Source organism: Rutilus rutilus (assembly GCF_951802725.1).
Source record: "Rutilus rutilus genome assembly, chromosome: 15".
NCBI classification, from domain to species: domain Eukaryota; kingdom Metazoa; phylum Chordata; class Actinopteri; order Cypriniformes; family Leuciscidae; genus Rutilus; species Rutilus rutilus.
The window spans coordinates 27,371,774-27,397,745 of record NC_140220.1 but is presented as its reverse complement, the minus strand read 5'-3'; the positions used below and the strand labels follow the sequence as shown (position 1 = coordinate 27,397,745).

The window sequence follows — 25,972 nt, the reverse complement described above, 5'->3', positions numbered from 1 at the left end:
GGTTATGGATATGACAATGTTAATGTATTTGGTCTTGGCGGAATAGGTCTGCTACACTGCTGCTGCCGTTGATTATTTGAAGTTGTTGTAGATTATTGCTGCTGCTGCAGAGCAAGTACAGGAACTTGCTACTGCCAATGCATACACTGATACGCTGCTGTGAGCATTTAAGACATACTGCTTCTGCACAAATAGTGTATGATCTGACTATATCTATATCATATTGAGGGAATGGGCCAGTCTACCTTTAATAGCATGGGAAGAAGTTTAAATTAAATACAACTGTGGTGGGTGGGTGATTGAGCCGACTGAGCGTCTTCAGGGAGACACTTAATGAAGGAAAATTTCAAACAGAAACGAAGGAATATGGTGTCTCTCTAACCCTTGTTTGAGGTGGAGGCTGTTGGTGGCTCAGAGATCGGTAAGTCGAGCCAGGTTTCCAGTGGTCATGCAATTGCTCTGCTTATAAATAGTTATGTATTAAGACATGCTGTGTTTTTGATGTGCTATAAACCAGAAAGCCCCAAAGCTGTTCTCTGGCAAGATGTATACATATTTTTGCATGGATGTATTCTAGTTATGCCGATGTACTCATACTGATTCCTACACTCACACACACTGTTTTTCAACTTGTGAGTTTGGTCCAGGAATAAATCATTTCTGATATTATATTTTTTTAACAGTGGAACAGGAGCAGATTCAGAAGAGGACGTTCACAAACTGGATCAATGCACAGCTTTCCAAGGTAAACCCAAGAACAACTCATAACTTCCGTTAATGACTCTGACTCTGGAGTCTACTGTATGTTATCGGGTTAAACTGAGGCCATGGCTGAATCGCTGACTCACTGGTCAGTACGGAAGGTCTTTTCTGCACCGTCTGCCTTTGAGCTTTGCATATGGCAAGGAGCTTGATTTATTTATAGCTCTCCGCCCAGCAGCGGTGCACTTCAACAGGCTGTAACATGAGCCATGTAGCCCATCCATTGCCACTTGGCCTCTTTTTAAACACAGGTTCCCTAAACTTCCTGCAAGTGATAACCTGTGGAGATCTCCAGCTACAGACTTGCATCATTTTATATCAGATTAACTCATTACTCATTCCCAAACTGCAACGTTTTTAGTTTAACATCAGTCTTCTGCAAGAGAAGATAGTAGTAGATATTCCAAAGGTACTTGGTGCATCACTACTGTTGTCAGTCAGTTTGCTCTTGCATTCATAACAAAACAGTGCCATATAGAAAGAACGGTCATACTGAATTAGTTATTATGCATTATTATATTTTAACATGGAACATATTATACACTTAAATACTAACCATTTACAATTAATTAATTAATACATAAATAAATATTATTTAATAAAAAAAATTATATAAATGTTTTTTTTTTTTTTTTTTTTTAAATCCTTGATCTTTATTTTATTATTTTTCTACTTTTGCCACCATAGTTTGACATCAGAAATGCTCTATGTATTGCCATGTGAACACTATCAACACTTTCAGATAAAATGCTGATGTGTGTTTCAGAGGAGCCCTCCAACCGCTGTCCAGGATCTGTTCTCGGATCTTCGAGATGGGACTCGACTACTTGACCTACTGGAGGTGATGAGCGGTCAACGCATGGTGAGTGCTAAATATCACTGTCATAACACTGAGATTCAGCTAAGAAGTTATTTATTTACAGTGAATCATAGAAATGTTTTGCATGCAGTCACGATTAGCATACAACAGAGTTTGTTTGTTTCTCTGTAGAAGCGCGAGCGGGGTCATGGTGTGTTTCAGCAGAGAGGCAACGTCGAGACCGCTTTGAACTTCTTGAAGAATAAATCTGTAAGAGGGTTTTTGTGATTCTCACATGACTGATGATGATTTTCCATCTGTTTGGACATTAAGATTTATATACAAATGGCATAAACAGCCGTTTATGTTCTCTCAGATCAAGCTGGTGAACATAAACATCCCAGACATCATCGAGGGAAAACCTTCCATCATTCTGGGTCTGATTTGGACCATCATCCTGCACTGTCATGTGCGTATATCAATGAAGAGACAATGTGTCTTTACGAAAACATGCATTTCATATATACATGCATCTTTCTTTGCCTTGAGCTGTTTTTTTTTTTTATCGTTTACTTAAAGACCTTTGTTTGAGTTCAGAGAGGGGCTGTACTTTTTGAGATTCCTCCAGATGAGAAAAGAACATAAAAATAATGACGCATACAGGAAACATAGTATTATGTATCCTTCAGAAGATTCTATTATGTCAGGGAACCTGGTTTGAATGAGTTTAGTGGTTTTATTTAGTCATATAGTGCTTTTAGTTTAAAGTTGTGCACAGTATGAAAATAATAAAATGTATGTCATTATATTTTATATACACTGCAGTTTAAAAGTTTGTGGTTTGTAAGATTGTCTCTTTGTGTTCACCTATGGATTTATTTGATCAAAAATACAGTAAAACAGTAATATTATTACAAAAAAAAAAAAAAAAAATTAATATATATTTCAAATATTTTAAAAGTTGTGGCCTAATGGTTAGAGACATGTACAGGGACAGTATGGGACACCATAATTCACTTTCACTTAAAAAGTGATGGGAAAGCTGAATTTTCAGCATCATTACTCCAGTCTTCAGTGTCACATGATCCTTCAGAAATCATTCTAATATGTTGATTTGGTGCTCAAGAAATTTTTTTTATTATTATTTATCAATGTTGAAAATGGTTATGCTGCTTAATATGTTTGTGGAAAATGTGATAATTTTTCCAAGATTCTTTGACGAATAGAAAGTTCAAAAGAACAACATTTATTTGAAATCAAAATCTTTTGTAAATGTATAAATGTCTTTACTGTTTTGATCAATTAATATGTCCTTGCTGAATAAATGTAAAACGGTACTGTACAAATAAATTATGAAGTATATTATATGCATATTTTTATGGAAAAGTGATCCAAAATCTACTGCAGAAATGATGATCCTTCCTTGTTGCCTTCCTGTGAATATTTTCCTGAAAATAAATATTCTTGCTTGCTTTTTGCCAATATATATGTGTTAAACATGCTCACTTCTCCTCATTAATACAGATAGAGGAGCTAGCCAGCACTCTCTCGTATGGATCCCGTTCATCCTCCCTGGACTCTCTGTCCAGTCTAGATTCTGTTCCTGGGTCTCCAGGCAGTAGTCCTGTTCCTCGAGGAGCATCACCGCTCCACAACCGCTTCCGTCTGTCTGCTAAGAAGGCTTTGCTCCTGTGGGTTCGGGACCAGTGCCAGAAGTGAGCTTCATCTAGCTAATGATTTCAAGCACTTTGAAAGTTTGGTCAAATTGTTTAGTCTATTTGATGGCCACTCTAATTGTTTCTCTAAATATATTCTTTCTCCAGAGTTGGTTGCTCAGCCAGTGTGAGGGACTTTAAGTCCAGCTGGAAGAGTGGTGAAGTGTTCCTGGCCATCCTCTGCTCCCTTAGACCTGACGTGGTGGACCTCTCCCAAGCCCAGACCAGCAGCCACCTGGAAAACCTGGAGAAAGCATTTCACCTTGCTGAGAAGGAGCTTGGAATTCCTAGACTGCTTGAGCCAGAAGGTGAAAACTATTAGCACTAGCAGCATCCCAGTTTGTCTCAGTCCCAAATGCCACCCTCAGTCCTTGTTACCCTCCTCCAATTCCACACTTTGCATAGGCTGTTGGGTAATAGTCTGCTGTGAAGTCTGTATTTTCAAACTGGAGTCTACAATGGAAATGCATGTTAAAAAAGTTAAATGCTTCTTTATGGTTTTTGAAAGTTTATGCACTTTTAAAATCTCTTCTCAGACATTGATGTCAGCAACCCCGATGAGAAGTCCATCATGACATACATTGCTCAGTTCCTGCAGTACTCCAATGATCTGCCCTTAGCTGATGATGGTTTTGAGGTGAGGCCAACTAAATCTCCCAGCCAGATCTGTGCTTTTGCTGGTCTGTCTTTCTTTATATATTCACTTTCTCTCTCTTTCTAAACCCTGGCCTTTATTATGGCCCTCCAACTTTGCTTCCTCTTACTCTGTCACCCCCTCCTGGTTGGATGCAGCTCCAAACTCTGCTCTTTCCCACATGCCTCTCTCCTGTCAACCTCCCTACATACTTCACTCCTGCTGTACTGGCCTCCCCACTGCACCAGGTATAGGCGTCACGGAGGGCTTATGAATTCCTCAGTATCATTCCAGAGTCAGCCTTTACTTGTTTCAGCATGTTTTCTGATTTGACAATTAATCTCTGATTCAGTTCTGTTTCCTTGCCCTGCCCTAAGGCTTCACCCAATCAAAAAGCCAGAGAGATGAAATGCTGGCTACAGCGAGCCTATCAGGAATTACTGGAGGCATGGGCCTCTGCAGTGGGTGAAGGATATGCAGAAAGGCATCAGGTATGCTGAATGTTAAATCATAAATCATCACTTCCTTATGTAAAACAGAAGTCTTATGAATAGCCCTGAATGAGTGACTTTGTTTTTTATTCAAGGCATTTCAGAACTTTGTGGGAACTTATTATGATCAGCGACGTCCAGTTATTCCAGTGCTTAGTGCAATGAGACGCTGCGCTAAACCCAGTGAGGAGCAAATGGCACTGAGAAAGGCCTGGGACACAATGGAGGAGAAGGTAAATTCTGCTGATTAAATATGTCTCCAAATACATATTGAAACTGTGTCAGTTCTGATAGTCTTGGTTCGAATTGTTCGAAATTACCAACAAATTCCCATATACCATTTTTTCCTGCAAAAGAGTTTATGGATTTAAAGCAGACATGGAAAAACCATATAGTAGTATGGGTTTATTTGCTTTAAAACATAATAAATAAAAGATGAATAATGTAATAAACATAACAAGTAGCAACCTAAATAAAGTAACCTAAAAAAAAATATTAAAAAACCCCTAAATAAATTAAATAAACATGACAACCTACAGTAATCTAAGTTTCTAATAAACTTCTGCATTGTGTACTATGAATATTGTTGGGTCTGTGATGAATTTCTTGTTTCTCCATGTTTTGGATAAAAGGTATCTGCTAAATGCATAAATATAAATGTAAATAATAAATTATTTAAATCTAAATTAATCCTGTAACATTTAATTTGAAAAAAAATTCTAATATATTCGTAAAAAAAAATCGTAAAATTTTTGCTTTTTTTTTCTTCCTTCCCAGTTACAAGAGTATAGAACAGAGCTCGATGTTGGTTTGCCAGCCCCTCTGAACACATTGGGCCGGTGGCTCCAGCATATGGAGACTGTGCTCTCTGAAGACAGCGGGAGAACAGAAGATCATGTTCTTGCTGCCAGAGATGCCAGACACAAGCAAGAACAGCTGAAGGTCAATGTGCTGCCATGTATTATCATGCTTCAATGTGTATTTCTCAATTAAATGTGTCTCTCTGTTTTTATGCTTTCTGTTTCTTTAGGTCTTGGTTGAGGACTTGAGTCAGCACTTGAACACCCTTCATCTCTACCGTAACACAGATGATAATGGCTGTCCTCAAGTTCCAATCGAGAAGCTAGAGGAAATCAAGAGACGGTTGGAAAACAAAATCTATTTAGTCCTCCCTGCTGAAAAGACCAGCACATGTTGTGTTTTGAACATGGGATGCTGGTGTCCCTATCAGGCTTCTTAAATAGCTTAAAGACTCCCTAGACTAGCACCAAACCAGCACAGTTTGCTGATCTAAAAAGGTCTTTTCAGCAGGGTCATCCTTCATTTTTTCTCATTGTTGTCCTCTTCAGAAATCCAGGTTCCTTCCTAATGTTCCTTATTCTCTCTGTTAGTTTCACCAGTGCCAGAGTGACAGCCAAATACCACGGCATCAAGCTACAATACAGAGAGCAGATGCACCATGTTCTTGACCTACTGGGACAGTTGAAGTCTAAGCTGAGCTTGTGGAGAGGACCTTACGGCTCCCAGGAGTCTGTCCACTCTCTGCTACAGGATTGGCATGTATGTGGCCATTTATGGGTTTCCTTCAGTAGATTTTTTTTTTAATGAATTTTAAAGCCTAAATACAATGTTCAAAAGTAAAAAGCAGTAGTAAAGTTAGACTATAACTACACCACAGTTGCCCAACTTAAACATCACCACCACTAAACTTCCTACATCTCTTTTAATCTTCGTGAGTAAAGTAGTTTTCTTGTTCGCCTGATGTTGTTTAATGTCCCTGACAACCGCTATAGTCCCGTTTAGCCACTTATTAGCAACTGCCTTTTTCAAAGCATGTAAAAGCTTTTAAAAAATCTCAAGCGGACTATTACTGATGTATTTCGTTGTTGTTGATGAAATTTCTTGAGCTTGTGTTCACCACAGGCCTTATTTCAAGCATTTAACCAAAATCCAGTTAAAAAACCACAGGTTGAATGGTTTTAGTAAGTTTTAAAATGATCAATTGTTTCCGGATTTTAGGACTCATTCCTATAGCACTCTATGTTCTTTAATTACTTGACTTGTAAGCAATGTGTATATGTCCAATTAGGACACTGTTGACAAGCGAGGCCTAGTGTGGATGTTGAAGGAAGCACTTCATAAGTTGAAGGACACAGCAGTCAGTTATACAAGCAAAGCAGCTTTGGGTAAGATTGTGTTGATGGAAGTTCTGTCATACTTTGGTTTGATGAAAGCCGTTTGCTGCTTCCTGTAACTTATGTCTGATTTGCCCTCTCTTCTCTTTCTTTTTCAGCAGACGATACACCTGTGGTGAACAGGCAAGTAAAAGAGGCTGAAAGTGAGACAGGTGTCAGTGCAGAAGCTGCAGAAGTTGTCAGATCCACCATGGAGCGTGTGCTGGCTGCGTGGGAGTCCTACAAAGACTGCCTGTATCGATTACAGGTCTGGTTGGGGCAGGAGGGCCAATCACAGGCTCAGGGGAAAGAGGTACAGCATTTGTCATTAAAAAAATATCAAAAGACAGTGGCCACAAAAATATCTGGACACCTAAGCTGCGTTTAAAATGTATTGATGTCCTTTTATTAGACACCAAAATATTAAAGCACATGGCATTTATCTTTGTTATGATGTTTGTTTGGTTCAAGTCATGAGGGTGATAGCTTAGGTTTGGGCATGATTTTTGTTCACGGTTGCTTTTTCCAGAGGTTAATTTGTCATTCATCTTGTGATCTCTTTCATAATGCAGCAGAAGCATTTTTCCGCCAGCCTGAATGAGTGGAGTTCACATCAAGCACAGTTGAACGAGGCGGGAAACTTTCTCATTGAGATGAGTGACGCCTCCACCAGCCACTCTCTGACTGAAGAGCTCCGCAGACTCAACATGCAGTGGGCTGACTTCATAAAAAGGACCAAGTTTGTGAGTTTGTAAAGACAGACCCATCTAGTTTTCAGCAGGGTCTAAAATAGCACTTGCCAAGCACCAAAATGTGAGTAAAAGTTGTCTTTGACAAAGAAATAAAGCAGTTTCTGGTAACTTTTATAAGAAACTGCAACATAATACACTATCTCTCGCAACATGAACTTCGACACCAACATTTCAGTGGAAAGTTCACCATGCATTTATCTAGGATGCCTGTTAAAAAAATTAACACACATAGTGTCACATGACTATTCACAAGATTTCTTACTATGAGAACAAAACATTTTTGTATTAGTAGCTGCAAAACACGATGATACAATGGGCTGCATTGTTTCTCACAACTGTTTAAGGAAAAAGGCTAAATAATCTTAATGTCAAGGACAAAAATAATACAAAATAAAATGTCATAGCTGGTAAGAAATATTTATGGCTGGTGAATTACATTTACATTTAATCATTTAGCTAACGCTTTTGTCCAAAGTGACTTGAAGAGAACAATAGAAGCACCAAAACCAACAAAAGAGCAACAGTATGTAAGTGCTCTGACAAGTTCCAGATAGTCTAGCACAGTACACATACCAAAATGTTATATAGAAATAGAATAGAAAGTGTTAGTATTAATGGGTCAAATGTTGATGGAAAGGATGCGTCTTTAGCTGTTTTTTGAAAATGGCTAAAGATTCCGCTCAGCTGCTCGGGTGGAATAGGGAAGTGTCAAAGTAATGGTCTGTGAAAATGCCTCTTTGTGATGGCACCACAAGGTGACATTCACTTGCAGAATGCAAGCACACAAGTCTGAAGTAGTGAGTTTAGGTATAGGGGTTGCAGAGCCAGTGGTTGTTCTGTGGTTGCAAATTCATTCGCAAGAAGGTGTGGCAAAAAAGGTTATTTTGGATCCTGGCAATTTTTCAATTAAAACTTGTTCTACTGAATTGAGTAAAGAGTTTTGTCTTTAAACCTCCAACACCCAGCCTTTTCTTATCCTGTAAGTTGCACAACTTGTTGGTGGATCTTTTCAAACTATTTTTCACTTTCTTTGAGTAATACACTGACAAGCCGGTACTTTAGTCTATTGTGTTTCAAAAACACAGGAGCATTCTGTTCTGTTTCATCACCTGTCCTTACTGTTGATCAAAGCATGTGTATAAAAAATATGAAGGTAAAATTATGTCATAAAGAATTACATGCGCAGGGTAAGATGTGTGAAAGTGTACATAAGATTGCAAGTGTAAATTAAAATTGCATGCGCAAGAGAAGATTTGTAAAGGTGTAAATCGCCTTTCAAGAGTAAGAAAAAAATATTTGCAGCATTTTACTGTTATTCATAAGTGTAATTCATGTATTGTGAAATAACCCGATACACCTAAACTTTTAAAAAGAAAGACGCCACTGTACAAATCGGGTTATTTCAGGGACTTTTTTGCCCCATGCACCCAACAAGCCATTTAGACATTTGCAACAGTTAATTTTTTTACACAAACGCAATTAATTACGCAGTTAATCTGTTTTGCAGTTCCTGACTCTGTTGCTTTCGGTTGCAAATTGCTGTTCACAGGCCTGCAGTGCTTTTGGCCGTATTTGTGCACAAAAACCATGCCAAAAGTGTAAGCGTGGAAAAATGAAAGTCAGAAGAATACAGATCCTATTTATTTTGCGTTAGCATGAAGCTGCAGTTTCACAATACATGAATTACACTTACGAATAACAGTAAAATGCTGCAAATATTTTTTTTCTTACACTTGAAAGGCGATTTACACCTTAACAAATCTTCTCTTGCGCATGCAAATTTAATTTACGCTTGCAATCTTATGTACACTTTCACAAATCTTACCCTGCGCATACAATTCTTTATGACATCATTTTACCCTCATAAAAAACGTTTTGTTCTTTGTTCTTTTAACATTCTACACCATTGAAAAGATTATGGTTATTGATTTTTAATATATATATTCTTGTTTAACAATGAAAGGCTTATGCTATTTTTAATGGCATGTTTTCAGACAGTGGCCCCTGAGCCCATCTGTGCAGTCCTGGGTGTTCAAGCTGCTCAGGGCCTAATGCAGGAAGCTGGCTGGATGCTTAGAGAGACTGTGGCTGTGTCATCTGCACCTCTACGTATTTACAGGAAAAAACTACAGGTATACTGATCTTTCTGTCCTAGCTATAGTGCTTCATGCAGTTCGCACTGTTATACTAGATGTTTCTTAATTGCTTTGTATGTCTTTCTTAATTTTTATGTTTGTTTTATCCTTTACTCAGGGCATAACTAAGAAGATTTCCCAGTTTGATTTGCACTCTTTATCTCCATCTCCAGACTGCAAAGAGGAAACTATTCAGAAACTCAGACAAACTCTCCCAGAGGTTAGGCAATATTCTGTCCAGTGTTCAGGTTAAACATATTAGATGTGTTGTAGATGAACAAAATTGTTCACTCAAAAATAAAATGATTTTGTCATTATTTACTTGACCTTAGTTATCCTGTTGAACACATAAATAACATTTTAAAGAAACTTCATTTTAAGTCGGTCTTTCAAAAAAAACAGTTAATCAGACATGTTCATTTGTACATGTCCGTTTATTTGGATTTTCACTAAATGATTATCGTGGCCAAAAGAATTAGGACAACAATATTATCGCAATATCTATAGAAATTTTGTAAGTAAATAATAAAACATTAATAAAATAAACCTATCAGTAAAGTTAATCTTCTCTGACAGGATTTTGTATGACATTAGTAGCTACACACTGACTCAACGTCTTACAATAAGTTAAGGTGCAATGCCGACTTCTATGTTGAAGGTCAACCAGATAATTACTGGTGCTTGATTATTTTCATTATTAATATGTAGTATTAACGCAATATATTGGTTATCGTCAAGATGGGTAAATTGCATCACCCTTAATTTGGAACATCGTGAGGGCGGATAAACAATGACGGAATGTATAATTTTGGATTAACTATCTATTTAAAACACCCTGTGTCTGTAATGAGAGTCGTTTTTTTAAACTAGGAACTGAGCAAATCTGTGTACATGTTTCTGTGCAGATATTTGAAACTTTAAACCGGGTGGATCAGGTGTGCAAGAGACTCCAGAGAGCGGCCTCTCTGCTCGAAGGCAGGCTGGCTGAGCTTGAAAATTGGAGCTCAGAGGCCCAAGAGGTCTGGCATCTCCTAAAAGAAAGGCAGCAAAGGGGCCACTGGGGGCCACATCTCAGGACTAAAGTGAGCAGAATCAACAATTCTTGAGTTCATTTGGTTGATCAAAGCAGAGATTTCACATTTGTCATCTCTTTTGATTCCCATTGCAGGCGCTGATCTCCAGAGGTCTACAATTGGAAGGACAGGTGGTGACAGAAGGTGAGGACCTTCAGGTCCTTGTGACATCGGTGCAAAATAAATCCTCCTTGCCTTACCTTAGCACATCAGCCCTACAAGACCGACTGAAACGGACTGTCTCTCACTGTCAGGTGCATTTCTTTGCAGACCACTATCAGTTTGGGAATGTTTAAAATCATGATGTTGTAAATTCTCACAACTTCCCCTGTCTTTTAGGAGGTTACTGAGATGCTCAGTTCTCATGGAGTGAAGCGTGAAGGACAGCCTGAAGGTGAACAGCCACCTACCAAAGTTTTTGTCCATGCATATTCTCAGCTTGAATCCCAAACTGAAACCTTTCAAGACAATTCGGATCAGGCATTCTCAAAAAGCAGCAAACTTTCTCTAGAGAGCACAGTAGAACCTCAAAACCAAGAACATAATTCCTCTCAGCTGCAGTCAGAATTGGAAGCCACCAGTGGCTTACATCCCCAGGTTCTTCCTCAACTTCACGATAAATCTCCCAGTGACCATTGGAAAGATATATACCAAGTACAGCAAGCAGAGGTAAAACAGCCTTTGCTTTCATCTGTTGTTGTCAGGAAGGTTCAAATGAAACCCCAGACTGAAGTTCATCTTATCTCTGTAGACTCAAGCCAAACCAGTAGCTTTGGACCATCAAACCTTCAAGTTGTCTCAGTAAAGTCAAGCCAAACCAGTGGCTTTGGACCATCAGGCCCTCTCCAGGTTATCTCTGTAGAATCAAGCCAAACCAGTGACTTTGGACCATCAGGCCCTTTCCAGGTTATCTCTACAGACTCAAGCCAAACCAGTGGCTTTGGACCCTCAGGCCCTCTCCAGGTTATCTCTGCAGACTCAAACCAAACCAGTGGCTTTGGACCCTCAGGCCCTTTCCAGGTTAGCTCTATAGAATCAAGCCAAACCAGTGGCTTTGGACTCTCAGGCCCTCTCCAGGTTATCTCTGTAGAATCAAGCCAAACCAGTGGCTTTGGACCCTCAGGCCCTCTCCAGGTTATCTCTGTAGACTCAAACCAAACTAGTGGCTTTGGACCATCAGGCCCTCTCCAGGTTATCTCTGTAGAATCAAGCCAAACCACTGGCTTTGGACCGTCAGGCCCTCTTCAGGTTATCTCCGCAGACTCAAACCAAACCAGTGGCTTTGGACCCTCAGGCCCTTTCCAGGTTATCTCTGTAGAATCAAGCCAAACCAGTGGCTTTGGACCCTCAGGCCTTCTTCAGGTAATCTCTGCAGACTCAAGCCAAACCAGTGGCTTTGGAACGTCAGGGACTCTCCAGGTTTTCTCTACAGACTCAAGCCAAACCAGTGGCTTTGGATCAACAGACCTTCAAGTTATCTCTACGGACTTGGGACAAACCAGTGGCACTGAACCATTAGAACTTCTCCAGTCTACATCTTCAGCTACTTTCAGCCAAAGCACTTTGCCTAAATCTTCTGCTATTCAAACCTCTTTGGCATCCCCAGACAAGAGAAGAGAAAGGGTTCTAGACAGAAGCCTCAGCTTTCCCCAGCCCAATGAGCCATCACAAACCCATTGTCCATCCTCACCTTTATCCTGTTCAAGCACTTGTATGGATAGACCGGTTACAGTGACTCAACTAAGAATGCCAATCAAACAGCACATTTGTTCACCAACAAAATGGCAACCTCAGACCTCAGTAACAACCCTAGACCAGAGACAAATTGTTCTAGCCAAAAGTCACAGCTTTCCACAGCCATCAGAGGCTCCAGGTGTTCCTCATGTCCCAGTACGAAATGAGGTGTATGCCAGAGCTCAGGCTTTAACCAGGAGCAGACTGGATAAAGCCAAACAGCACCTGCATGAACACATACAGGATGTCATCACTGTAATCAGCACCACAGACAAATCTAAAAAACAATCTAAGAAAAAACAGGTGAGACCATTTCAAAATCTTGTGAATTTTCAATCCAATAATTATTTGCAATCAAATAATGACATAAAAAAATAAAACGTATGGTTGGCCAAAACACATTCACACTTGTCTTAATGTCTGCTGCTGTCTTTATGTTCTATAGACAATATCACGTCTTCTGAGGCCTGCAGTGTTGGAGATGTTTCTAGAAGCTTTGAAAGGAATGGGTGATTTCTGCTCTGATGCCCAGCTCAAAGACATGGACCTCCTGTCTCAGTCAGTCAGGGCCCAATGGGAGGTAAGGGTAGTTTTATTTCCAAACCATTAGTATATTCTGACACTTGGTGAACCAGCCGGCAGTCTGGGTGGCCAATAGGATCTGGCTGCAGACTTGCCCCTGCACTTTCCGACTTGCACTCTCAGTCACCTGCACCTCCTTTGTCAGTGACATCACTTGCAAGTCTGCAGCCAGACCCTTCTCCTGGGTGGCCAATGCCACCATGACTCTTATGTGACCTTGTCCCAGCATAATTGATTAAATCAACATCCCTTTGATTGAACTACTATAAATATGAACTATACTTTTGTGTATGTTATTTAAGCAGTATAATACTGTGCATGCAGCTAACACATGCCTTAATCTACATGCCTCTGTATGAGAGCATAACTGCATTAAATCTAAATTAGTTATTAAACCTTATTCAGTATTTAAAAAAAAAAAAAGCCTTTCTCATTTATAATGGTTGAATCATCAAGGATTGATTTGTTGTGAAAGGGATCATTTATTGACTGCATGCATGTTTGGACAGGTTGATATAGACAGTTACATGTTTTCCTTTCAGCTATTTAATCACATTTTGCCTGCTTTTCTCTCTAACCAGGTTAGTCAAGTTAGCAAGCCTTTTCAGCACTCTTTCGAAGTGGCCATTATAAATGCACCACAAAGAGGACTCTTTTGATCTGATCTAGATCTGATACTAGAATATTAACTCATATTAGCTGAAACGTAGTTGTACACTACCAGACAACAGTTGTAGTCAAAGTTTTTATATTTATCTGTATAGATAAAAATACATTTTATTATATAATTTTATTGTACTTTTTAATATATCATAATTATATATTATATAATTATTGTGGAAGAGTTTGGAAGTAGTTAATTAATGAAGGATCTGGGTTCAAATCTCAGGAATGTGCCAAAGCATCTGAGCGTTCAGTGCATCTGGATGCCTTGAGAAGAATTAAAGAGAGTCTGCAGCCTGCAGAGAGTGTTCTTCTCAGCACTGCCCACTTGAGGACAGACACAAAGAGAGTGGAGAGCCTTCAGCACCACACAGACTCCACAAGTGACTTGGCACCATGCCAAGATAGGTGAGAAATGGAGGGCAAATTTTGGTTGTATATACTGAAGTTTTATGTCACCATATTATATTAATAATATATATTTAAAATATAATATAATTATAATAATATAATATATATTATATTTAATTAATATATGATTTTCTAGTACAGTATACTGTATGCTTTAGAAAAAAAATACTTTCTAAATTTAATGCAAATTTTATTGTTCTAAGACCTGCCTCTTAAACTCTGGCCTTTCTTATAGCCAGACTACACTAACCAATGTGGGCTCTTAAGTATTTCTATGTTTGTGTACTGCACGTATTTAGTCATAGTATGTATATAAACTATAATTATAATTAGCTTTATATAAAAGTCTGCTAAGTGAACACGTGCATGTGTGTTCTCAGCAGGGGGGGAGCAGTCAAGGATTGTGTCCTGCTGGGAGAGACTTTACGGCTAGATGACCTAAGCCTCGTCCACTCACAGGTACACGTGCTCATGTGTTGCATGTCTGTGTGTGCGCGACATGACTGTTTTATCTCTTTTTGATCAGTGCAGTATTTTTTTAAGAGTATTTTTTTTCTTCTCAGTCACTCAAACCAACATGACTTTACACTAACAGAAACTAAAGCATCTGTTTTAGCGTTATATCTGCCTGGTGTTAACATGGCACGTTTTCTTGGCATGGTCGAGAGTTTGCTTGTAGCCAAACATGGAGCTAAACCTTGTGAGAACTTCTCAGCTCTGATTGGATGTTGTCGACCTTCTTAAGCACATGGACAGCTCAGAGGAGTTAATCTGCTGAGATTGGTTAGGGCTGCTGAAGAGTGTATTTGCTTGTTCTGGGGTAGTTTGACCCTACTTGTAATGACACTGTGGTCGTTCTCTCTCAGGCTGTTGTCCAGACCAACATTGTGGAGATTAAACAGATACCAGAGAGAACCATCATCCACCCCTGTTCAGAACAGGAACATAGGGTTACTGAATCTAAGAGCAGGTAAGCCCTTTTGATGCAAGTCTCTGCCTTAAAGTTGTTTAAAGAAGTATATATATTTGGAAATGGAAATGGCTTAGGACCCTATATGTAGCTTATATGTTGCTACATTTTAAAATGCTTATTATGATTACTTAATGAAATAAGTAAATAAATAATTTAATTAAAAATATTTTTTATATAAATAACACATTATTTATTTAAAAAAAAAAAGATATTTACAAGCATTTTATATTTATTTATTTATTTATGGTTTATTTGAATAGGGACAGATACAATATACACAGATAAACCTCAAAACAACAGCCATCCAATGCAATTATCATAATGTTTGTAGTGAAAGCTAATACCTAAAACCTAAACATGAGTACAAGTTTGTAGCTGAATTAACCGTATATGCATATGTTATAGTTGGAACTGTTTTTTTTGTTTGTTTTTTTCTAGTTACTGTGCTGCACTGTCAGTCCTCCATCAGAAGTTGTTTAACAACAGTCAGCTACTGGGATCAGAGTTTCCCATCAGCCCCGGCAGCAGCACCAGTATCTCTGCTGACTCACTGAGAAGTCAACTCAAGCACCTACTGGTAAGTCTCACGCACCAATCTCCTGCATTCAGGGTGCATTTTGTATACAAATGGCTGTGTGCTCATTTAGGCTCTGAAGGACCAGAAGGAGGGTCTGTGGTGTGAGTTTGAGCTTCAGTATTCCCAGAGCTATCAGCACATGGAGGATGGCTGTAACATGGAGCAGGAGAGAGCTCAGCTCATTCAACAGTGGAGGGAACAACAGATGTGCATTCAGGCCAGGTAAGACATATGTACATGGTCTCTTTCAAAATCTGGTGAGCTGCCTACAGATGCTTTGCATTATGAAGTCTGTTTAGATTTGTTTCAAAGTTAACAACTAAATAATGCTGCCTGTTAAGATTTGTTCTTTTGTCCAAATTCTAAGGCATCACTCTAAGGGCCAGATTTACTAAACAGGGAAAATTAGCGAGAGCGCAATCCCATAAATGTGCCGATGGGAGTGGAAAGTTGTGCGCTTGATCTACTGACGACGCGCAAATTAAAGAACACAGACGCTGCCGGATAATTTCCATAGTGACCAACACAATTTACCCAGAGCAGCACAAATTAGGTTTAAGACATGCTTTTTTGGGGGCGGTAAATAATGGCGCAAATGCCAGTAAATTGAGGTCAAACCTTAGTAAATCACCTTGCATGATTCATTTAAATACTCTCCTCCCATACATCTTGCGTCTGAAAGGGAAACTCCTACAAATACATATGCAATATGCAAGGTCAGCCGCAACAACTGTGTACATGGCTTTTCAGTGCTAATTGTTCAAGGCTGTCTTTAGTAAATCCTGACAGTAGTTTTTTAATGCCAAAAGAGGGTTTGTTCTGGCGCAAGCTGTTAGTAAATCTGTCTCATAGACTACAGTTCAAAAGTTTGGGGTAAGGTTTGTTAAATGTTTTTGAAAGAAGTTTCTTACACTAACCAAGGCTGCATTTATTTCTTCAATTTGATTCTACAATTCAAAATAACTTACAAATTTTAATGTCATTTATTCTTGTGATAAAGCTGAATTTTCTTCAGTCATTACAGTCTGTAGTGTCACATGATCCTACGGAAATCATTCTGACATGCTGATTTGGTGCTCAAGAGACATTTCTTATCATCATCTATGTTGAAAACAGTTTTGTCAACATTTGTCATTCATTTCTGAAAAGTATTAATAAAAATAGTTTACAGTAAATAAAAATAATAAATATTTATTGAAAGCATTTGTCAGGTCTCTCATGTGCTCTATTTGTCTGGCTTACAGAGCTGTTGTCTATGTAAATCAGGTCCAAATCTGTCACTTATGAGGACATTGGGCTATTGGGATACTGCAAGGGAGCTCACTAGGTTGTGGAACAGAGATACTGTTAGCCATAAGTAGCACAATAATAATATTATTTTATATATTGTTCAGGGTGAAGTCCCTTGAAACTGCAGTAAAGCTGCTGGAGTCAACTGACATACAGATCAGACTGATTTCTGATCAGCTCAAACTGATCAGTCAGAAACCTCTGAATATTAGAGACTTTGCAGTTGCTGATGCCAGAAATCTACATGAAGACCTAAAGGTACAAATTAATGTTCATGCTTTTAGACACTTGTATATCTAATGTTTTTCTCACCTCCAGCTGGCATATATTTTTCAGAGGTAGTTGTGTATTTTAGATCCTTTCATTTAGATGCCCTTATTTTATTTGACGTTATGTATTGTAGAACATCTACTGTTAACATCATCACATGTGGAAGATATCTAAAATGCTAGACTTTCCTAAGAAAATAGGACATTTGAAATCTTTGTGTAATGTACTTAACATTGATTGATGTAAATTTGCTTGTTCAAACTCATTGTGACCTCATTGTTATTTGTTCAGCGTCTAGATGAAAGTATTGAGAAAGAGCTGTTTCTGCTTAAGAGTGATGGTTCAGTTAGTGACGATGCTGATCTGAGTCACATTGAGCTCCAAGCCCGTCTACCCCTGCAGCAAACTCTCCACGACCGCACGAAATGCCTGGAGAAGCAAAGACAATGTCTGAGAAAGAGTGAATCGGCCCTTGTGGCCCTCGAGAACCTCCTTTTCCAACTCCACCAGGTAAATGACAACCTTACTACAGCTCACAGCACTTCAGACCGCAGCTACAGCTTAGTCTCCATCCAGCAAAGCCTTCAACAGGCCAAGGAGGAATCGGTTCAGCTAGACCGATTGCTAGATGATGCTGGTATGGGAGTAACTTTGAATGATAAACCAGGCAGCTGTCATGAGATGGTGTCATCTTTGGCTCTGCATGCAGAAGAAGTTGAGACAAAAATGGCTGTAGGGCTGAGGAGACCTGACAGAGGTGGGAAAGGAAGAAAAAAGGGAGAGCAGAGAGTGTTCGGTAGGAAGAGGATGGGCCTGCAGGTCGCCCTGAGGGAGGTACTGGCGGCACTGGAAAGACACGGGCTGAAGGAGCCCACACTTCCTGCACTACAGCACAGGTGAACATACTTCAAAATTTGACTGTTTCTCTGATTTTTATTCTTTCATGTTTTGCATACTTGCATACAAGATTGTGAAAATGATTAAATTAAGTTAAATTTAAATTTAAAAAGGTGCTAGTCATGTTAAATAAAATAACAACTGCAATATACAATATAAAATAAAATGCAATAAAATAAAACAGTACTGCTTTTTTTTCTTTGTTTTACACAGTATTTCTAAAGTAATTATTTTATTTTATTTGATTGAATTTGTTAAACAAGGAGTTATGTTATTTAAAATAACAATTGTAATACACAATATTAAATAAAATGCAATATAATAATAAAATTAATCAGGACTTCTTTTTTCTTTGTTTTTCATAAAATATTTTAAAGCATAGTTTATACTCAAATAATAAAACAAGGTCCTAGTTATGTTAATTACAATATACTATATTAAAATTATCTACAATATAATTGAAATAAACTATCACCACGATATATACTGTATATATAGACATGAAGACAATTAAGAAAAATATCAATGTAAATATAAATAATGCTGTGAATAATGCATGAGTTCTTTCTCACAGTAACACCTGCACTTGATCTGTTTCAGAGAGTTAAAAAAAAAAAAAGTGAAATGACTTCTGAGATTTTTGTAAAAATTATTTCTCTCTTATATATAAATGTATTACAATAAAGTAGATGATACGTCTCAGTCTCACCAGTGTCTCTCTTTTTCAGGTCGCGCTTCCTGACAGACATGGAGAGTAAACTGGTTGCACTACGCTCAGAGATTCAGGATCTGAGAGATACATGTGCAGAGACAAGTATCTCAGACACAGGCCTCAGCGAGCTGCAGGCGGAATGGGAAAACGCACACAGAGCAGTCACAGAAAGGTGGCGAGAAATGCCTGTGATTATAGGAAAGCTATTTGTTAAATGCTGTTACACTGATGGAATTAGACAGCACATATTGCTAACTAGATACATTTGTTTCATGCTTCTATTTCAGTCTTGAGCAATGTGTCTCTCTGACTGAACTACTTAAGAAGTTCCAGAGCTGCCGAAATCGATTGGGCAGCACTTTACAGAGAGCAGAGCAGACTATCGGTGATCAGGCCTATTACATGGGAAAAGACAACCTACAGCTCCTGATCAGCAAGGTACAGGGCTTTTGGAAAATCCTGGGTACCGGGCTTCCATTGTTAGTGGACAGCAGATGGCAGTATTAACTACATAATTTAGTTGAATTTAGTAGTATAAATGAATTTATATATTTTGTGTGTGTGTCTAGGTGACCAGTATTAAGTCAGATCTAAGTGGTCTTGGGGACGGGGTGGAGGAGTTCAGGGCTGTGTGCAGACAGCTTCAGTCTCTGATGAGAAAGATCCCTGATTGTGTAGATGCCCCATTTGAGAGTGAGGCTGACACCCTCATGGACCGCTGGCTTGATGTAGGTGCCCTCAGTAATGCTATAGTATGATATGTGTGTGTGTATGTATGTATGCATGTATTCAATTCATTTCAGTTTACATTTATTTGTATAGTGATTTTCACAATACATATTGTTTCAAAGCAGCTTTACAGAAAATGCATGTGTCTACATTACAAATTAGGCCCTGTTTACACCTGGTATTAAGATGGACATTGTGCTTGGTACTTTTTGGTACTTTTGTTTAGGCATTAGGGCAGTAGGTGGAGAGTAGGCGGTCTTTTGTGGCTGTTCGAATGCATTCAACCACGTTTGCACTACGGAAGCAATACGATCGAAATACGTTTTCGACTACCTCGGGAAGTGGTCGAAAATGGACAAGCTCAACTTTTTAGACCCCACTTACACCTGTATTTAGCGGCGTCCACTTGTGATCCAATCGTCCAAAACGCATGTTAATACCAGGTGTAAGCAGGGCCTTAGAGTTATCTGTTATCAGAGGTGACTGTCCAAGTAATGCATTTCAGAAATGTACAGTACATATACAAATCACTCAGTTACAATGAACTAATTGAAGTAATTATTACAAGCTGTGAACATAATGATTACAATATATAGAAAATTTACCATTGGTGCATGTTGATTCAGAGTTTGCTTCATCTGAAGTCCTCACAGGAGTCAGCTCTTCACATAAATGTCCTCTCTCTTTTTTTCTAATAATATTCTGTGTTTGCATTAACCTGTTACAAATGCTCTTATTTCAGGTCACTGAGAAGACAGACTGTCATCTGGACAACCTTCAAGCTGGGTTTTCTCTTTGGGAAAAACTCCTTCTGTTGGCTGGAGAGGTAGAGGGCTGGAGCACCCAAAAGCTGATGACACTTGCTCAGTCACACCCCTTTCATACGGAACTTGACGTGTCCGCAATGCAGGTAAAACCTTTGTCAGATGACAATTTTAGGTATAACTTTCAGATACACTTATTTCAGAATTTGAACATTTAGGATATTACTTGAGATGAATCCGTCAAAAATGGAACAAAATAAGAATCATTATATCTTATAACTTGTCATAAAGTGAACATTAAGTGCCTTAGTGAGCATAAAATACTTTTTTTCCCAAAAACATGAAAACATTTTACCGCCCCCAAACATTTGAACAGTTGTGTATTTTTTCGATTTATTCGACTATTTGACTATGAGAAATTTCACGTTATTTGAGCAGACTTTGCTTTTCCAGTGCGTGATCTGTACATGATTGGAACGTTTGGGCCATTAACGACAGAGCAGAACATTGAGCAGAGAGCGCAGCGCGCCGACACACATACACATGGAAGCGCGGCACACACAAGGAGCGGAAAAGACCCGCTCATGAAAGCTGCGCGAGAATGAAACCTGATCGCCGAACACGGAGGGGCGGGACGGCATATTTTCGGCCTTTTCAATAGAGCTGGTAAGTCCCGCCCCTTCCGCTAACCCCACTGGACCTCTAGGTTGAAAAATAGTCAATGCAAGTGAATATGAGAAAATAATTATTTTCTGGTCCCGTTTGAATTTTGCCATGAATGTGAACATAATGTTGTCTGTGAATTTTTAATATCATTTTTCGTGTGAAGAATGCTACAATTTAGCGGGTAGAAGTTTGATTCGGCTAGACTTTGTGTGAGAGCACTTTGTGGACTACATAATATCCATAATATTATAGCCATAATATCAATCGGTTCGAAAATAGATTAAAGAAATCATTATTGGACAAATATAGATAAGCATAGACTGTAACACAGGACTAAATCTGTAATGTGAAAGTATTGTGGTTAAGGTATTGTTGTGAGTTATGTAAGATCTGAGAAAAATGTATGCTGTAACTGCATATTTATTTGCTTTGTAATATTATTATTATTATTATTATTATTATTATTATTTTGTTAAAAAGGGGCAGGTCTAAATAAGCTAATTGCTTCTGCCTGCTCCTTCTCGAACAAATCTTTTATTTTGGTATTATTATTATTATTATTATTATTATATATATTTTTTTGATGGTTGTGTTTTAATTTGTGGTTTTATTTATTGTTTTGTTTGTTGTGTAACTGTTGATTGTTCGAGACAAATAAGAAAGAAAGAAAGAAAGAAAGAAAGAAAGAAAGAAAGAAAGAAAGAAAGAAAGAAAGACTTTGTGTGAGAGCACTTTGTGGACTACAACTCTTCGCTGCTTTCGACGTGGGAATCTGAAAAAAGAACAGCCCATTTTGTTTGAATGGTGACATTTGGGTACAAAACACACAGGCATCTCGATCTCTCTCCATAGATTATCGCAGCATTAGCACCGTGATTTGACAAGTGGAGGGAAAATGTGTTATGGGGTGACGTCACATAGGCGACATGTAGTCTTTCTCGTTATGTCTTTTCCACAACTGCTATCCAAAGAATCATACAATATACTGTCAAACTCGTAACATGAAAAATTATATAAAAAATTCACAGACAACATATGTTCACATTCATGGCACAATTCAAACGGGACCAGAAAATAATTATTTTCTCACATTCACTTGCATTGACGATTTTTCAACCTAGAGGTCCACTTGGGGTTTTACGGATGGGTGGGACTTACCAGCTCTATAGCAGCCGCAGCAGGAAATCATTAAAACGAAAAAAAAGTGCTGCATTAATTGCTTTTTTTTTTTTTTTTATGCGTTAAACATCTCAAATTAATCGCAAAAATTAAAGCGTTAATTCCCCCAGCCCTAATTTATATAATATTTATATTTTGCACAGGATGAGCTGAGGGTTCAAGAGGAGAACATTGAACATTTCCATCGCAGATCTTCAGAGATCCAGGAGCTGCTGCAGAGTCATGAGTTCCCACTGGAGCTGCAGGTGATTTTTGGACAGACCAGGGGTCTCATTTATAAAACTGTGCGTAGGAACCTTACTAAAAGTGTACGTGCGCCCGAAAGCCAAAAATGGCGTACGCAAAAAAATATTCGGATTTATAAAACCGTTCGTACGCCAGAACCTGCGCAGAATTCACTTTATAAATCCCAGTCAGCGGAAGATTGTGCGCACATGCGTCTCCTCCCCGAAATAACCATATATGGAGCTTACAACGCCTAGTTTTACTATGCAGATCCTCATCTGCATATAATTTGCATATGATTATTCATCCACGTGATAACGTTTAACGGTACAAGACACATTACCATTAATAAAAATCAAGTAGTTGCCTATCCTTGCCTTGTTTTTGAATACATAAATCAAATAGTGTAAAATACATTTCAGAGAAAGTTTTTCTCAATCTTTTCCACTGGCCGAATTGTATTTTTAATTGATATTTTTAATGGAAACAGATCGGCCTTGGGCATTATTTGCACGAAACTATTTTCTCAGACAGTCTGGTATTATCATGATAAGCAGTTCTCTCTGTGGTTAAACATTTAAACACAGCACGCCACAGGAAAAGTGTTCAGAAGCATCGCATCCACAGCAAATATTTCTATTGACTGAATTTGAATATAAAAATGTTGTAACTTCTCAGTAATGATTTCATGTTTAAGTGTTTAACTCCATTAATTTGAATGGCATATTTAATCTAAATGTTTATATCAGAAGTAAAACATAGTTTAAATCATTATTTTATTTATTTAAACTGTTATTTGCGTCAGTTTCACTAAACGGCCCAACGCGCTCGCTGACGCGGACATTTAAGAAGGGATGGATATTTGCTTCAAGTGACAGGCTTGGTGAGTGAAATTATATTTGTATTATCTTTCTGTATATGTTAAATTTTCTTTAGATTTTCTGTCTAAAAGTGACCAAAAAGACACTTAACTCCAGCTCACCATCGGTGTCGCCAATTCCCTTTGTCTCCAGAATGTGCGTACGCACGGCTCAAAGTTTGCTTAAAGGTGCGCACATTCTCCCGTCAAGTTTGTTTTTTATAGATCACAACCTTTGCGTGGGAACTGGTGTACGTACGTTTCCAGCCCCGTTTTGTGCGTACGCACGCTTTATAAATGAGACCCCAGGATCTTTTCACAATGCTAATTTATTCACTTAATGAAATTTTGATTAAAGAATGCTGTATATATCTGTCATGTTCTATTGGTAAATCACATGTATTAAACAGCCTAGCTCATCATCATATTTCATCAAATTCACTTGTTAATTTTTAGGTGATTGAGAGCCAGCTGAGGAAGAAGATGGCAGAGGTGATGGAGCTCTTTTCTGAGACCAGTGATGTTTTCAGACAACTGGTTGCTGCCAAAGGCCAGGTGGCGTCTGAGATCGCAGATCACCTGTCCTCCGTCCAAACTATTAGAAATGCTCTGAGCACACTGACCACACTTGAAAGCCCACATGCCCTCAACATCATCCAGGTGAACTTTTAAATTTTAAAATCTACATGAAATGGAAGTTTTGATAGTCTTTTCTTCCCTATTGTGACGTATATCCAAGTGAAAACCCTTCTTGAATAAGAATTTTTTGGGGATTTTGTCCATGGGAAATTGATTGGACCATTGGATGGTTGTGTTTCACAATTGCTGTGATGTTATGTGAGTGACAGGTTGACTTGTGCCAGTAAACATGTTATACTGTAGGTTTAGTTCAAATTGAAAATTAGACTTTCGTTCATCTACGGAACACAAATGAAGATATTCTTAATGAAATCTGAGAGATTTCTAATATTAATCCATATGAATTGAGCGGTTTAGTTCAGATTTTCTAAAGAGACACGATCGCTTTTCATGATGAAATTTTTTTATTTCACAGGCTTTTATTCACATATAAACATTGATCAGTGAAAAGCTCAACCAAACCTGCTTGATGCACAAGAACAAACCTCATTGGTTCTTGCGGAAGCTCAGACGTGCGTAACACATGAGAATGAACCTTGTTGGTTCTCACACGTCAAGCAAACATGCTTGAGCTTCCGTTTACCACAACTGATGTGTGAGTTGATGAATGTGTAGCGCCCCCTAGTGCTAACCAATACCAGAATAGGGCAACTAACATCTATCTAGGTCTGGGGTGTGGTCTGCCTTGAGTGACTCACAAAAGAGTTATTATTGAGTTGAACAGTTGGCAGTTTTATTGCCTCAGGGAACACAACAAGGAACACAGTGCAGTAATGCACCAAGAATGAAAATAAAATAAAACAAAAATAGAGCTCTTTCAATAATAAAAGAAAAGAAATTGTCCGTATGAGCTGACACTTCAGCTCAGTGCTCCTTTAAGTTGAGGAGTATGAAATTGGGTTCAGAGTTCAGTTCCTGGTCCTTTGGTGTGTGTGTATAAAGTCCACTACTACTACCCGGGTAGAGTTAATAGTGTAAGTGTATTCTTATCTGCATCCTGTCTGAACGAAACTAGTCCGACGTCCTCGGTGGCTGGTCCCACGGCTGGCCACACCGTTCTCACGACCATCCACCGTCACTCTGGGCTGGGCTCGCCATCTTTGATTCATCTATTTCTCTCGTAGTATTCAAAATAACAAAAAAACCAACCTACACAAGCAGTGTAAAGTAGTAAGTTATTCTGTTCTATTTCTCCATTTCAAACATGAGATCTCATTAACTTATTTCTTACAGCGTATGACCAATGGCTAAAGACATACCTTGCTTACCGCAAAATGAATTACCACATGTAATGGCAACTGGTATTTTAGCGCTAAATACATATCATGAACTTCTACATATCAACAATTTGTACTTAGCATTGACAAATTAATTATTTATCATCACATAATGTAACATCCTTTTTCCTTAGCTGCTTTTCAGATAACACACATCTTAATATTAACGCTTTTTCAACATGAATTGAATTTAATTATCAGTGCTAACACATTTAACATGTACATTGTAATAAACCAAATCAACACTGTAGTTGGATACAGATCATTAGTGTGTCATTAGTATCCATTAACTAAACTCCATTAACTAAATGTTTTAATACCAACAAAAATGAATGTATTGCACTTTAGTTTCAAATAGTTCCACCAAGCTATAAATCCTCCTTAATACAATACAAACTATTAGCTTGGCACTTAGCCATTAATTATTAACGGTTAGCGATTAGCTAGCGATCTTTTGAGAGCATAAATACAATGATACAATATGCACCAAAGTACACTGAAACATTAGACAACAGTCTTATAACCCTGATTGGTTTTTTTATGTTAAGTATCTGAACTTTACAGTGGTTTTTCTGCTCACTGTGGTTAACAACAGGCTAGCAAAAGAAATGTTTAAACTCACCGGAGTTTCAAACAGCAACAACCCGACTGAGGCTGCTCCTCTCGTGCTCACAGTTGATGCTCTACTAATGAAGGAGCTTATCAGTATAGATGCGTGTATATAATCAAAGTTTCACACTATTATGTTGCGTTACATACCAGCAATTGTTCACAGCAGGACGTTTCAGGAAGAGATCTACCAAGACATGAAAACTGCGCGTAGCACTCTCTACCAATCCTGATACAGTCTGTTTATGACGCACGCAGTAGTGTATTGCGCTCTCTGGTGGGACAACATAGAACTACACCTCTAAACAACATGGTTTTAGTAGCCCTATGTTTCATATGGGTTACAAATGTTTATGTGAATAAAAGTCAAAATGTAATGTT

The 25,972-nt window shown here is 38.4% G+C and overlaps 1 protein-coding gene across 1 annotated transcript in view; it reads left to right on the top strand.

The window, feature by feature from the left end:
- Window positions 1-25,972, top strand: part of syne2a (spectrin repeat containing, nuclear envelope 2a) — a 93,728-nt gene that overhangs the window by 8,100 nt on the left and 59,656 nt on the right. Inside the window, exons 3-36 of the mRNA XM_084432000.1 lie at window positions 684-745; window positions 1,529-1,624; window positions 1,754-1,831; window positions 1,938-2,030; window positions 3,086-3,276; window positions 3,385-3,584; window positions 3,813-3,913; window positions 4,288-4,401; window positions 4,497-4,634; window positions 5,179-5,343; window positions 5,432-5,544; window positions 5,793-5,961; window positions 6,491-6,587; window positions 6,695-6,888; window positions 7,148-7,318; window positions 9,322-9,459; window positions 9,581-9,682; window positions 10,368-10,544; window positions 10,631-10,789; window positions 10,875-12,572; window positions 12,715-12,849; window positions 13,741-13,922; window positions 14,306-14,384; window positions 14,792-14,895; window positions 15,337-15,475; window positions 15,546-15,697; window positions 16,870-17,023; window positions 17,327-17,931; window positions 18,661-18,816; window positions 18,932-19,082; window positions 19,214-19,372; window positions 20,116-20,283; window positions 22,126-22,227; window positions 23,523-23,726. Coding sequence (XP_084288126.1) covers window positions 684-745; window positions 1,529-1,624; window positions 1,754-1,831; window positions 1,938-2,030; window positions 3,086-3,276; window positions 3,385-3,584; window positions 3,813-3,913; window positions 4,288-4,401; window positions 4,497-4,634; window positions 5,179-5,343; window positions 5,432-5,544; window positions 5,793-5,961; window positions 6,491-6,587; window positions 6,695-6,888; window positions 7,148-7,318; window positions 9,322-9,459; window positions 9,581-9,682; window positions 10,368-10,544; window positions 10,631-10,789; window positions 10,875-12,572; window positions 12,715-12,849; window positions 13,741-13,922; window positions 14,306-14,384; window positions 14,792-14,895; window positions 15,337-15,475; window positions 15,546-15,697; window positions 16,870-17,023; window positions 17,327-17,931; window positions 18,661-18,816; window positions 18,932-19,082; window positions 19,214-19,372; window positions 20,116-20,283; window positions 22,126-22,227; window positions 23,523-23,726 — 6,746 coding nt within the window. The remainder of the gene's footprint in view (window positions 1-683; window positions 746-1,528; window positions 1,625-1,753; window positions 1,832-1,937; window positions 2,031-3,085; window positions 3,277-3,384; window positions 3,585-3,812; window positions 3,914-4,287; window positions 4,402-4,496; window positions 4,635-5,178; window positions 5,344-5,431; window positions 5,545-5,792; window positions 5,962-6,490; window positions 6,588-6,694; window positions 6,889-7,147; window positions 7,319-9,321; window positions 9,460-9,580; window positions 9,683-10,367; window positions 10,545-10,630; window positions 10,790-10,874; window positions 12,573-12,714; window positions 12,850-13,740; window positions 13,923-14,305; window positions 14,385-14,791; window positions 14,896-15,336; window positions 15,476-15,545; window positions 15,698-16,869; window positions 17,024-17,326; window positions 17,932-18,660; window positions 18,817-18,931; window positions 19,083-19,213; window positions 19,373-20,115; window positions 20,284-22,125; window positions 22,228-23,522; window positions 23,727-25,972) is intronic.